This window comes from Orcinus orca, chromosome 15 (assembly GCF_937001465.1).
Source record: "Orcinus orca chromosome 15, mOrcOrc1.1, whole genome shotgun sequence".
In the NCBI taxonomy this organism is placed as follows: domain Eukaryota; kingdom Metazoa; phylum Chordata; class Mammalia; order Artiodactyla; family Delphinidae; genus Orcinus; species Orcinus orca.
The window spans coordinates 67,083,301-67,097,662 of NC_064573.1; the positions used below are offsets into that span (position 1 = coordinate 67,083,301).

General features: G+C 62.2%; 2 protein-coding genes across 2 annotated transcripts in view; one reads left to right on the top strand and one right to left on the bottom strand.

Annotated features, from left to right (window-relative positions):
* ZMAT5 (zinc finger matrin-type 5) overlaps positions 1-1,759 on the top strand; it is a 25,471-nt gene extending 23,712 nt beyond the window's left edge. Inside the window, exon 6 of the mRNA XM_004283742.3 lies at positions 1,356-1,759. Coding sequence (XP_004283790.1) covers positions 1,356-1,485 — 130 coding nt within the window. The 3' untranslated portion in view covers positions 1,486-1,759. The remainder of the gene's footprint in view (positions 1-1,355) is intronic.
* Positions 857-12,364, bottom strand: CABP7 (calcium binding protein 7). The gene is made up of 5 exons (XM_004283743.4): positions 12,134-12,364; positions 4,837-4,980; positions 3,924-4,036; positions 3,456-3,609; positions 857-3,231 (listed from the first exon to the last, which is right to left on the bottom strand). Exons 1-5 carry the CDS (start codon positions 12,240-12,242, stop codon positions 3,104-3,106), a joined length of 648 nt encoding a protein of 215 aa, XP_004283791.1. The 5' UTR covers positions 12,243-12,364; the 3' UTR covers positions 857-3,103.
* Between the last annotated feature and the right edge of the window lie 1,998 nt (positions 12,365-14,362).

Consider the following 14,362-nt stretch of genomic DNA (forward strand, 5'->3'; position numbering starts at 1 on the left):
CTCCCGTCCTGCAGAGGCCTGGCCACTGGGCCCCTGAGCCTGCCAGGGCCTCACCTTCACTGAAAGTGGGACCTGGGGGTGGGCTGGGCTGGGCTGGGCTGGGGGCAGAAGCATGAGGGGCCAACATCTGGGGCCCACGTGTAGGTGGCATTCCGGCCTCTCATCCCCCATTCTAGACTGTGTCGCTTGGGCCCGTGACTGATTCCATGCACCTCAGTTGCCTCATCTATAAAGTGGGGTTCAGTAAGGATTCTTGAGGTTCCTCTCGGCTGTGCTGTCTGGCCCAGAGTAGTATCCAGGCAGTAATAGCGCTCAGCATGGCTGTTTGTCATCAGCAAGCATTCACTGGGTGGCTCCCTGTGCCAGGCCCGGCTCTGGGCACTGCGGGAGCAGATGGACGCCACCCCATCCCCTGGTCTCTCCCCCTTGGAGAGCTCCAGTCCTACAGGGGTGACATGAGCTCCCAAGTGAGTTCAAGGTAGCCTGAGGGGCAGAGCAGCCCTGGAGCGGCAGTCTGAGTGGGGGTCGAGTCCAGAAGGATCGGAATGTGGAGCAGTTGGTGGGGAGGCTGCCTGTGCGCCTCAGCGGCTCCCTTAGGACAGGGCCACCCCGGGCTGAGCACACAGGGTGGGTGCTTCAGATAGGCCCCGGGCCTTAGGAGGTGGCTCCTGGGGCGGTGGACCTTAAGGGGAAGGGGAGTAAGTAGCATGAGAAATAAGGCTTTTAAAAAATTTTTAGACAATATTTTTTTCTCATTTCAAAGGCTTGCGTGCTTGAAAAACTTTCTTGAAAAGTATAAAGAAGTAAAAAAAAAATCACCCATAATTGCACCGCTCAGATAGAACCACTGTTAACATTTTGCTGTGTCTTCCAGGTTTTTTTTTATGCATTTATATATGCTATATATCTTTAAACAAAAATAGTATCATGCTATATACATTATTTTATAAGCTGCTTTTTCTCCCTACTCACACAGTATTATACATCATGACACCTTTCCTCGTCAGTGCATATAAGTTTGCCTTAATTCTCACGCAGGCTGCATAGCATTCTCTGCTGTGGACGTGCATATATATTTAATTAGTCCCCCAGAGGTGGACACTTAGGTTATTTCCATTTCTTATAGCTCAGTCTCTGCCCACAGCCCCCCTATTTCCTTGCGCTCAATCCTAGAGGTGAGGTGGCTGGCTCAAAGGGTCTGCGTGTTTCTGAGACTCTGCCTTCCAGAAAGGTGATACAGGCAGCTGCCCCTGCCCACAGCTGGGGTGGTGGGGAGGGTGAGCTGGAGGGGGGTGCCCCCGCCTGGGCCTGAGCTGTGCTCCACACTAATTCTCTGTTCTTTTCTTTCCCTCTAGGGCTGAACCCATCAGAGCCACCGTCTTCCAGTACCCGGTGGGCTGGCCACCAGTCCAGGAGCTTCCTCCATCCCTGCGGGCACCCCCGCCTGGGGGCTGGCCCCTGCAGCCCAGCATCCAGTGGGGCTGAGTCCCTTATCCCTGCCTAGTCAGCCCTCCAATCAGCCACAATAAAGATAAGGGCTTGTACGGGGGACACCCAGGCCCCCTCCTGCTGCACCCCATGGAGCATCTGAAACTAAAGACCGGGCCTGGCCTGGCCTCTCTGAGGCCTAAGTGTCCTCCTCAACCAGGTGCAGCCCTGGTCCTGCCTCTGAGCCAGGCAGCTCCACCACCCCCACCCCAACGGGACATCTTGAGAAGACTTCCTTCCAGATGTTTATAAAGAAAGTCTGTCACCACCATCGTGCGGCTGCTCTTGCCCCTTGCCTGGCGCCCTCAGCTCCGTGCTCTGGCCCTGGGTCAGATGATGGGCAGGGCTGGAGTGAGGTGAGGTCCTCTCCAGGGTGACCGGTGCTTGCTGCCCTTCTCCCTTGGGAGCCGGCAGAGGCTCAGCACAGCCGGGCAGGGGGCAGCCAGCGTGGCTGTGACTCGCCCAGGCGCGCAGTAGCCCCAGATCTGGGGAGGAGAGCTGAGGACTCAGTCTGCCGTCCTGGCCCCACATCAGCCCGTGCTGAGCTGCTGCCCAACCGTGAGACGGCACAGCTTGGGCAGGGATGGGAGCCGGGTCTCCAGCCTGGATGGTGTGGAGAAGTGGGCGACCCAGGAGGACGGGCCCTGAGCTTGGGAGAGTGGCCTGGCTGAACTTCCTGGCACTGACACCAGGGGTGGCTTCTGCCCTGGAGGAGCCCCCCAGTCGGTAGGGAGACCACATAGGTTGCTCAGGGGATTCGCAGCCTCTGGGCCCCAACTCTGCTTCCTGCCTCCACTGCACTCCACTGTGCTGGGGTGCTCGTGGGCAATGTGGCCCTCAGGTCACTGGGCCTCTGGTGGGGGGCCCGATGGATGAGGTGGCAGCTGGGCCACCTCAGATGCTCCATCTTCTGTGAGCTTCTGCCCTGCCTAAAAATCACCATTGATGGGGGAACTGAGACCAAATCTGGGAGCCCTCTGAGCCTCAGGGTCCTCATCTTTGAAATGGGCTGATTCTCTAGCCCTAGTGGGTGTGTGGAGGAGGGCTGAGTTTGAGTCTAAGGAAGGTCAGAGGAAGGGATTCAGCAGAAGGCCGGGGTCTTCCTCAGGCCATGCCAGGGAGAAGGGCCCAGGAGACCCCAGCCTCATGTTGCCCTCCAGGAGGAGGCTTTCTGTCCCCTGCACTCCCCTCCATGGCCCTGGGCAGACCTGAGGGACCAGGGTTGGGTTGGCTATGTGGCCCTGGGCACACAATGCCTCCTCCTGCCCAAGGGACCTGCAGCTACTGGGCCCTGTATAAATTCCTCCTTAATTTCCCAGGAGCCCCTGCACAGCGAGAAAAGTTAGTGCTACATACAGGCCAGGGTGGGGCAGGGCAGGGTGCAGGCAGGGCCAGGGCCAGGGCCGTCCTCAGAGCCACCACCAGGCCCTCTGCAGCTGGGCCACAGCTCCATGCAAGGCCTGTGGGGCGGGCGGGGTGGTGCCGCTGGACGCCCAGGCCCTGAAGTACACGCGGTGGTGGCCCAGGGAGTTGGTGGAGGGAGAGGACTGTGGGCGGCGGTGGGTGTGGAGGGGGCCCCACGCACCGCGCGCCCCATGGGGCGCCCAGGTGGCGCCTATTTCATGCCGCTGCGCAGCACCTGGTTGGCTGCGATGAGCATGACGCTGATGATGAAGGCGATGGCGAAGGCGCAGATCAGGCTCTTGCGCACGCACGTCTGACGGATCTGCTGGTTGGAGCAGGCTGTGGCCGCCCGCCGCCGGGGAGCACCAGAGAGAGAAGGGGACAGCCAAGTGACGGACTCAGGGGCCGTCTGCCCTTCTGCACATGGGCTCGTCCCGCGGGGCACACGGGGACGCAAGGTTTGGGGCAGGCAAGGAGGCCCCCGGCCCCCCTCTGCAAGCCCCTGGTTCCTCCCCTGCCCGAGCAGTTGGCCCACCCGTGGGGTCCCGGGGTGGGTCACTCACTCTCCACGTCCACGGGGCACTCCTCCGCTGTGCCTAGGTGGCTCTCCTCCTCCGTCATGATGATGTTCTCAATATCCTTCATGGACAGGTGCTCACAGAAGGTGTCGTAGAGCAGCCGCTTCAGCTCGTCCACGGTCAGCTTTTGCATGTCACACTTGGGTGGGGGGAGACACAGCGCTCTGGCCACCAGCACCACCACAGTCCCCCCCGCCCAGCACCTGCAGCCACACAAGCCAGTGACAAGCCTCCAGATTCTGGAGGGCTGGGAACCACTCACTCCATTCTCTGAGTCCTCGACCAACACCAGCCTCCCCAGGGAACCCCATGGCCCGCTGGGAGACAAGACGTCCAATGGACAGAGCCTGGGGGTGTCATCCCCCCCTTTATGGTGTGGGCCCGACCCTTCACTGGCCCAGTACAGCCCTTCACTGTGCACACAGCCCTGGGTCCCAATCAGCCAGGGAGTACCTTCCAGAAGACGGTGTCGAAGTCAGTGCCGTGGAATTTCTCTGGGATCCCCGAGGTGGAGAGCTTGGGTCCCAGAAGGGTCACAAACTCCTCGAAGTCCACTTGGCCATCACCTAGAGCGGGCACAGTTCCAGTCAGCTGGTGAGGCTGCACCTGGGCACCTTGGGCCACCATGGGACCTCAGGCAGGTCCCCTCCTCAGAGCCTGATGTGCCAGTCTCTGGGCTGATGCTGAAGCCACCGCGTGTGCTGAGGCCCCACCTGACAAGGTGGGGAGTGGGGGGGGGGCGCACAGCAGGTGGGCCCTGAGCAGGCCTTGCGTGTGGGAGACACGTTTCCCTCTGAACCCTACATGGCTTCCCAGCACCCTGCTGCTGTCCCGGAGCAGGGGTGGGGCCGGACATCCTCCCCACCACACAGACAGGAAATGAAGCTCAGGATGGGGGACCGCCTGCCCAGGTCATCACCTGCTCTCTGGGTGGAGAGGAGGTGGGGGAGGCAGCCAGAGGAGGATGAGCGGAGGGCACTGGGCATTACTGGTTCTTATGAGTTTTTCCTTGATTAAATGCCAGGTGGCAAATATTTACAACTAAATTGACTTTTTATTTTTGGTGATGGGAAATGGGGTATTTAGTATATCCGTTCTGCTTTCCTGTACTTTAAAAATTTCTTGGAACACAGAGTGAGAGGGGCAGAATCTCCAACCTTTGGGTATGGCTGGGGCTGTCACACTCTCTCTAGCCTCAATTCTCCAGGCTGAGAAATGGGGCCAGACCTGGCTGCAAACCCAAGCCATGGGCTTGGAAGGCTGGCTGGGAGTGGGGAGAGTGAGAGGCCCCCTATGGGCTCAGGCCCCAGACTTGCCCCCCACCACCAGGTGAGGGGTGAGGAAACAGCCAGGGGGCAGGGCTCACCATCCATGTCCAGCCGCTGGATGATAACCTCCAGCTCCACCTCGTTGGGCATGTATCCCAGGGAGCGCATGGCCGTGCCCAGCTCCTGCTTGGAGATGAAGCCATTGCCATCGCGGTCGAAGACTTTGAAGGCCTCTCGGATCTCTGTGGGAGGAGCAGAGCAGGTCAAGACCTCACTCCTGTCCCCAACAGCCCACTCCCCAGACCTCCAGGATCCCAGATGCCACATCCTGAGACCGGGATGGAGAATCCCCCCTTCCCCTCTAGAGCCCGAAGGTCTGGTCAGAGAGAACTGGCAGGTGGCTCAAGAGTCCACTACAGCGCTGCCTCCCTGGAGCTCAGGCCAAGCAGGCAGCAAAGGTGCCCAGGCCCCGCGGCAGTGACAAGACCGCCCCGGGGGTCTCCGGCTCCGCGTGCCAGGCTCCCACAGCCTCTTCAGGCGTGCTCACGACGACCCCGTGTGGCCGATACCACGGGTCCCACGGTGCAGGGGAGGACGCCGGGCTAGGCAGCCAGTCTTCTGTGAGCTGCCGTAGGCTTCCCTGCCTACCACCCCTCCTCCATCCCCCTCCCATCATCCCCATCACACTTCCTCCCCAGGCTCAGCTCCTTAACACCAGCCAGCACTCATTAATGGCGGCTCCGGGCTAATGGGCTGACAGCTCAGTGCAGACTGCCTCCCAGATGGAGCCCAAGGTTTGGGGGAAGAGAGAGGAGGGCTGGAGCAGCCCCAGGCCAGCTCAGGTGCGGGGGGTCACTCCCCGCCATTGTATGGAGGGGGAGACAGGCCTGAGGACCTGGGTGACTCAGGGGTGGGGAGCAAGGCACTGGGCTGGGAGCCTGGGAACAAGCAACCCAGTGAGTGACCTTGGGCCAGCCTCAGTCTTACCCACAGTAAAATGGGCGGTAATGGTGTAAGGATGAAAGGGTTTTACCAAGGACATCCAGGAACTGTTGAGGGTTGAAGGGTCCTAACCTCTCCCCAGTTCACCCTTTTTTCACCTCTTTTTCTCTGTTTGCTGTCCCTTCATTGTTACTCAGCCCAAGAAGGGTCCTACAGAACATTTCCCATTGATGGGGAGTGAATTTCAACCCACTCCCACCCTCTCTGCTCCAGCTCCCGGGGGTCTCCTTGTTCAATTCGCGGGCAGAGGTGAGCTCATGTGCGTGCGTGCGAGCGTGCATGCGTGCGTGCGAGCGTGCGTGCGAGCGTGCGTGCGTGCATTTGGAAGGAGAGACAGATGAGATGCTCCATGCTGCCTGCCTGGAAAATGAGGCCCAGAGAGGCTAGGTGGCCAGTGTGGGGTCAGGGCTGTTTCTGGTGAGGGCAGGAGTTAGGCTGGCCCAGGCCTGGCCTAGAGGGTCTGTGAGCCCCTGAAACTGACTGTGGGATCCTGCACCTTGGGGTCATCCCCTGATTCTGCTGGACCCACTATAGCCCAGAGAGGGTGGCCATGTGTCCCAAGCCACACGGCAAGGTGGCTTGGCTGAAGCCCCAAACTTCATCAGGCTCTTCCCACCTGGCATCTATAGCCAATGCCTGGAGGTTCCAGTTGACATGCAGGCCAAGACAGAGTCAGTGGGCCACACCTGAGTTGCCTAGGCCCCCAGACCCTCTGACTCTGGACCACCCCCTACCCATCCCAGGCAGGTCCTGAGAACCTGGTCTCCTAACCAGTGGCCCCTTGGCCAGGAGAGCAGCTGGGAAGGGAGATCTGGGCCAGGCCCAGAGGCTTCTATAAACCCTGGACTCTGGGAACTCCAGGCCAACTCCCACCTGAATTTTCCAGGGCCACGGAGGAGGTAGTGAGCTCCCCATCCCCAGAGGTGTGTGAGCAGAGGCCCAGCAGTTACAGAGGCTGTTGAGGGAATTCCAATCACCTGGGAGTCTTTGGGTTCAGAGGAGGGCACTGACCATGCAGCCAGGCACACCCTCTGCCCAGCCCTCCACACACACACTTAGGTTTCTGGCTGGCACTGTTGGTCTCCTGACCCAGCCATGGGCTCTGCCCACCTCAGTCATGGTGGGCACCAGGGCTGCTCCACCTCCAGGCCTTTGTATATGAGGCTCCTTTTGCTTGGAATGCTCTTCCCTTCACCATGGTGAATTCTGATACATCCCTGGTTCCCAGCGTGGATGGCATCACCTCCCTGGAGCCCCCCCCCCGCCCCCCCAGCTGACTCTGGCCCTCCTCTGGGCTCCCACAGACCCCACTCTTCCCCCAAGGATTCCTTCCTGACCACATCAGATTGTGAACTATGAGACGCCATGAGAGCAGGAGCCAGGTCAGTCTTGTTCACCGCTGTGTCCCCGCTCCCTGGAACGGTGCCTGTCATTCAAGCATAACCATTTGCTAATAAGTGGTTAAGTGAATGAATGACTGATTCAGGGAGCCCACCCATCTGGAGCACACACACAAAGGAGCTGACCAGAAGTTCATGCTCCACTTGGTGTGGGGTCATCGCTCAGAGCCCATTTACCCTTAGTTTACAAATGATCCTAGTAAGGGCAGGCGTTTGCTTTCTACTCCCCAAGCAGGCAAGAAGCAGGAAGGGAGGCTGAGGATGCTGCTTGCCCCCTTGTGCAGTCCCTAAGGACCCCCTCGCTCCATGGGCCACCCAGAGGAGGGGGATCAAGCCGAAGTCAGGGGTGGGGGAACCATCCTCAGACCCACCCAGGTCAGGGGCTGGTTTGGGGAACCCAAGGCAGGCACCCCATCCTTCTGGGTGCTTGGTCGGGAGAGCTCAGGGTGGGATGGCAAAACCCTGGACCTGCAGTGGGTGCTGGCTCTCTCCCCTGCAATGAATTGGGGTCCAGGCTGCCCCTCCCACACTGACAGGGGCCAGGTGTGGCTCCCAGAGCCCAGGGCTGCTTCAACTGGAGCCCCTGATCTCCTTCTAAAAGTCCTGAGAAAATGCACAGGAGACAGTGGAGGGCAGGTGAATCTTGGGGTCCGTGGGCAGGCGACAGGCCCAGGGGCAGCCCTTTCTCAGGCAGGACTAACCTTCCAAGACCACTAGATCAATCCAAAGACCGCCACCTCCTCATTCATGTGTCGCCTCAGCCACTCCTCCCTGGCACGCCTGGCTCACAACCTCAGTCTTACTCTGTGTCCTCGCCCTTGCTCAGAGCTGTGACCCAGCACCAGCTGATTTCTGAGGCCAAGTTCGGGGATCACCTTCTCGGCCAGAGAATCAGCACTAAGTCACACAGATTCAGGGTCAGAGCCCAGCTCTCCCACATCCTGGTCGGGTGCCTTTGAGTGGGTGTTTGCTCACCTGTACAATGGGGCTGCGGAAATGACTAAATAAGAAAATCAAGCATGTAAGTGCTTGGCTGGGGCTGGGCCTGGCTCAGAACACGATGCTATAAATCAGAACATCCCAGACGTTCTGGCAGAGCCGGAAGGAGAGGGAGGACTAGGGGAGCTTCAAGCACCAGGCCGGCCTTCCTGTTTGCTGGTGCCAAGACTCGGGGGCCCAGGCTTGAAGTCTGGCTTTGCCACTCAGCAGCCGAGTGACCTCCCTCTCTGAACCTCAAGAGCCTCGCCTGTGAGATGGGAACGTGACTCTTGCCCCATCTCTGAAGCCTGGACTCTGCTGGGGGCTCCCAGAGTGGGGTGGGTGTCCTGTTGCTGCTGCCGCCATCGGCACATCCCAGCTGGGCACGCTTCCCCGAAAGCCTCACTGTGTTCGCTCCCCACGAGGCCAGGGAAAGCCTGCCGTGCTCCACGTTGGCATGGGGAAGCCTGGCCCAGGCAAGGGCTGGCAGGGCCTCTGGGTTTCCGGGCCGACACTGGTCCCTACCTGCCACCTCCAGCCTGACGCCCTCAATCCCCTCCCCGGCCCAAGAAGCTGCGTTAGGGCCTGAGTCCCCAACCGCCCCCAAGGGATGCCAGCACTGTCAGGGAGCCAGAGTCCAGAGAGGGGGTGCGTGGGCTGGAGGTCACTTTGAGGGGGGCAGTGTCTGTCCTCTGCGGCGACAGCCACTCTCCGCGGCATTGGCTCCGCACCCCAGCACTTTGGCCTCCCTGAGATTCCAGCCTGACAGAGGCGGCTGCTGGGCTCGCAGAGAAGAGGGGCAGGAAAAGGGACTCCTCTGCCCCCCCATACCCCGAACGCCCCCGTTTGGCCACTCTCATTGCAGGCTCCACCATCTGACTGAGCAGGTCAAGTGTCAAGCCCAGACCTCTGCCCTGGTGGTTGTCTGCCTGTCCGTCCGTCTTCCTCCTCCCCTCTCAGAGGGAGGGCCAGTCTAGGGCTTGCAGCTGCCCCAATTCCCACCCTCAGGTGCTCAAGCCCGTCGATGCCACTGGGGTCAGCCTCAGCACTGCCACAGGCCAGGGGAGCTCTGCTGTGTGCATCTCAGGGAGAATCTGGGAGATCCTGTACCTCCACCTCAAGGGAGGCTGGAGGACCCAGACCAGCTCTGCCGAGCCACGTCTACCCTGCCAACTGCCATCCAAGGGTCCCCAGGTGCCTCTGCCAGACCTTCAAGGCCATTTCCACCCACCCTCTCCCCCAGCCTGCCTTTCTGGCCTGGCCCCCCTGCATATCCCGTGTTCCTTCCTCATCGGCCTTCCCTGACCCCCACCCCTCAGCCTCCCTGCTACTGCGTCCCGGTCCCCGAGTCCCCACTGCATGCCAGGCCCTGTGCTGAGCACTTTCATCACATCCTCTGTCACTGGCAGCCCTGGGGAGGGGCAATGTCAACCCCCTTTTACAGATGGAGAAACCGAGGCAAGAGAGGTAAGTGATTGCCCATGGTCACTCCATAAATTGAGGGAGCAAAGAACTCGAAACCACCACTGCTTGGCTAGGAAGCCCTCACCTTAACCGGTGCTCTCCACCTCCCTCCCTAGTCCTCCTCCCCCCTCGGACTCACCACCCCCTGGATTTCTGCAGGCAGGCACATACTGTCTGTAGCATTTCATCCCAAGCTACCGGGCTCCCTCTCCTCGGCATGTGTGGCTCCCCCAGTGATGGGCATCCTCCCAGCAAAGAGCCTGGGCCTTACCCCCACTACCCTGGGGCGGGAGCACTGATGAGGCACTGGGGAGGTGGAGGGGGCAGAGGGGGGATCTGTGCTGTGGATGGTCACCCTTCCCACCCACCCCTGGCACTCAAGGCCCACTGGGGCCTGCAGAGACTTGGTCTCCTAGGAGAAGGGCTTCCAGAGTGCCTGCAGCCAACAAGGGGGCCGATCACAGAGGACTTCCTGTCTTCATCCATGGCTGCCCGCAGGCCGGGAGATGGGCTGGGGCCACCAGGCATCTGCTTGCTCCATGACGCCCCCCCCGCCCACCCCAGGGAGGGCTCTGTCCTTCAGATGCCCCCTGTGCCAGGTCCTTCTGCTTCACAGGGCCCAGGAGAAGTGGACAGGAGAGAAGCAGGGAGTGCGTTTTGGTGTGGCTGGTGACTAACGTTCCTGGGCTCCTGCCAGCATGTCCGCCATGCGGTCCAAGGGGAGCCTGCGGCCTCTTTGCCCCTGGACTGCCCGCCCTGTGCCCTGCTCACCCCTGCACCCCAGCCTCCTCAGCTTCTCCCCTTCCTTGGGGTCTGTACTCCAGGGCTGGGAGATCAGGAGAGGAGGGACAACTGAGGCCCATAGCAGGGCTGCCAGGGTCATGGTGGGGTGCTGGGAGCAAGGGGAGGGAATGAGGGGAAAGCTGCCGGTGTAGGGGGACAATGTTTACCCTTGCCCGCGTAGCCAGGAGGAAGGTGTGGGTGAGGGTCTGTGGAGGGGAAACTGGTAGAGGTTTGCAGTGGCCCAGGGCAGGAGAAGACAGCGTTAGGGAAGAGAAGCCTATGCCCATCCCCGCCCTCTTGTCCCTCATCATACTCCCTCCTTTTCCCAAGCCCTGGATGAGACTTTTTGTTCCTGGGCTTCGGCCCAGACAGGGCAGGGACTTGGGCTTTGGAATTCAAGGCCAGAGACCCAGTAGCGGCACCCATCCATCCGTCCTGCCCACCTCAAACATCAGGCTCCATTTCCATGGCTCTCCCAACCTCTGGAGGCTTTTGGGGGGACTTGCTGAGAAGCAGGCGGCTCATAGTCTGTGGTGCAGTGCGGGGGTGGGGGTGGGGTGGGGTGGGGGTAGCTGCCTTCTCCCCTTGATCTTCCCCGTGATCCCATCTGACTCCCCCAGGATCTGCTCCCTCCAGGGCTGGGGGATGAGGCTGGATCTCTCTCCATGGCTTGTGCTCCCACCATCATCCCTGACTGCGCTGGTGTCTCAGCTGCACCCCCCAAAGGCCCTGTTGAGTCCCAGATCACAGAGACCCCTGGACCTAAGGTACCTGAAGAGAGGCCCAGCTTCTGGGTGATCGCAGCCCCTCCCCCAACAGCAGACAAGCAGATCCCAGGGGGCCAAGACTCCCATCAGCCCAGAGCCCCTCACTCCACTCCATATGGGACCCCAGGAGGTCTGGGGGGAGGGAAAACCTGAGCACCTGTCCTTAGCCCAGTAGGGAAAGAGCTCGCAGGCCCCAGGGGTCTCATCGCTCCTCAGAAGCCTCTGTCTAGGGACCCTGGCCTCTGCCATCTGCTCTGATCTCGCCTAGCCTGCTGCCTAAGGTCCCCATTCATGTCCAGAGGTGGAGGGACTCCAGGGGGACAGATTTAGGTCCCGGCCTCTCTGCCTTTCCCTACCAGGCTTGGTTATCTCAACCAAGCCGCCCAATCTGGCCACTTGTTGTCGCCACCACCTCCCGGGCCGCCTTCCTGGCGCTCCAGGCTGGGGGTCCCCGCAGGGCTGTAGGGAAGGGGCTACGGCCGTAAGAGGGGCTGCGGGCATCCCGGGAGCCGGCAGGAGCAGGGCAGTCGCCCTCTCCCCTTCTCTCGCTGCCCGAGCAGACTGGATTTTAAAAGCGACACGAGCGGAATGTCAATGCCAGCGCAGAGCCGCGGGCGGCCGCCGCGGAGGGGATCAAGATGCGGGTGCTCTGGCCGGGCCGGCGGAGGGGACACAGCTCAGACCCCCAACCCAACCCGCCGCGTTGCCGCACCGTCACCGCGGATTGCGCGGCCCCGTGACCCCGCTGCAGGGCCCGGCAAGTTTCCGCAGCGCGGGGGACCACGCGGGCAGGGGCTGGGCCGCCCCTCCGCCTTGGCGACCCCCACCGCGGCGCCCAGAGGTGCGAACTCGTCCTGCCTCCCCGCGCAGCTGTTCGCTGGAGTGCCCACCTGGCAAGCGGCACCTGCAGACAGCCCCCCGCCCCTGCGCCCCTAGACCGCGCTTCACCTGGGCGCACAGGTAGGAGGGCCAGCGGGCGGAGGTCCCGGCGGGGCACTCACCCTCGAGCTCGTCCTCAGGGATGTCCACGGGGCGCTGCTCCGACAGCAGGTTGGGCACGGTGTAGATGCCCCGGTACATCAACGCCGCCGTCACCGGGTGGAACGGCATCTTGGAGGCTCCGCGCCCGCCCGCCCGCCGCAAACTTTGAGGTCGGGGCTCATGGGCCGGCGGCGGCCCCGGGGGCGGCTGGAGCGGGCAGGGCGCGCGGCTGCGGAGGGCGGCCCGGCGGCGGCAGTGGCGGCGAGGCGGGGGGCGCCCCTCCGGGGGCCTAGCGCCCCCGCGCCCCGGGCCGCCGGTCCATGCCGTCCCCTCCCTCGTCGGGCTCCCGGCCGGGGCCCCGCAGGGGCCGCGGGGGCGGCGCCGCTCGGGCCTCTCCGCTCGGGCCGCTGCGCGCTACGCCGGCCGTTCCCGCTCCTCGGTGCCCCGCGCGCTCCGCGCTGCTCGCCGCCCGCTGGTCCGCTCGCCGGCGCGGCCGCCCGGCCCGCCGCTCCGGTTCTCGCAGCCTCCCCTGCTCGCTCGCTCGCTCTGTGCCGCGCTGGCTGCGCTCCCCGCCTCCCCCGCCCGCCGCCCGCCCCCTTCGCGCTCCCCCCACCAACCCAGCCCGCCCCTTCCCGCCGCCGGCCCCTGTGCGGCCGCCCGTCGCCCGCCGGGGATTCCTTCTCCCTTTTGTCCCGGGCTCCCCTTTCTCCCTGAGGAGGATAACTTGCCCCCCCAGCGCCCATACAAACCAAGTCCGCAGCCACCAGGATTAAATTAAGGTGGGGGTGGGGCCCTTCCAGCCCCTTGGCTGGCCCCCACCCCCATGAACTGAGAGCTAGGAACTGAGGACCAGATAACTGGCAGCGAGGGGAGGTCTGCCCCAGGCGCCTGGGTCCTCGAAGAGAATCACACAGTGTTGGCGCCAGGAGAGGCTCCAAAGTGGGGAAACTGAGGCTGAGAGAGAAGGGCGTTGACCAAGGTCATGGGGCAGGGCCGGCAGGCAGGAGCTGGGGACAGCTCTGGGGCAGGCTTCCCTGCCCTGTGGCTGAGACCGCGCACCTGACCTTGCCTCCAACAGTGGAGCCTCCTTCCCAAGCCCTCACCACTGCTCAGCCTGCAGAGAGGGAGCCAGGCCCCAGAGGCAGTGCGGGACACAGAGGTGGCTGGGTGCCTGTAGGGACTGGTGTGAGGCTTTGTCAGTTCACATAGCTCCAGGTTAGACCTAATACTTGTGCAGGGCTCTCCCAGGCCCCAGAGCTTGTGTGCGCGTGGAGTGAGGGGTCAGGTGTTCGTGGGAGCAGTATGCCTGTGCATGTATCCGTTATCCATGAGGGTGTGTACATGTGTTTTCGAGTCCACACGCAGATGAACGCATGCTGGGAGTGTGTGTGGACACCTGTGTGTGCCAAGGTTGTAAGCTGGGAGGGGAGGGCAGGAACCCGTGGGCAGGTGGGGGACAGTGTGCGGCCCCTGGGTGTGGGCCTGTGTTCGCAGACGTCCATGCATATTTATGAAGGAGGGATTGACCCTCTGGCCTCGCCATGGCCCCAGCTGCGGACCCCGCCCCTTGAGGCCCCATCGGAACCACCTCCCTGCCCCCTTTGGTCCAATCAGCCCTCGGCCCCAGGGGAAAGCTGATTGCCACGGCCCTCTACGGCCCTGCCCTTCCCACGCTGATTACGTTTTTCTGCTTTTGTCGCTGATTAATCACAGCCCTGTCGCATGGCCTGGGGAGAGGGGCTCAGGGAGAGATGCCAGCCTTGGCTGAGCTGGGCTGGGCCAGGCCTGGGCCCCAGCACTTCTTGGACTTGGCTGTGGACACGGCTCCCAGCAGCATCTACAACCTGCAGAGAAGCCAGGAAGGACCCCAGCTGTTTGTCTGTCTGTCTCCCCAGCCGCTATGGGCCAGCTGGGTGCCCATTAGGACCTGGGGCTGGGGGCTGTGTGAGGCCCCAGAAAAGCCCCTCCCGAAGCCCTCCTAGTCCACCAGTCCCGGGTCTGACGTTCCACCCTTAGAACTGAGTGCTTTGAGCTCCCTCGGGTCTTCTGCTGGAGCAGAGGAATGGGGAAGAAAGAACCTGGACCTCGGAGCCAGACAGACCTGGGGCTGCTGCTGTAGGAACTTAGTCACCTCCCTTAACCTCCTGGGGCCTCGGTTTCCCTCGTGAAGTGAGGGTGGCAGTGCTACCTCCCGGGCAGTGTGAAGATGAAGAGATGTAACATATGAGAGGTGCCTGGCAGGGCCTCCC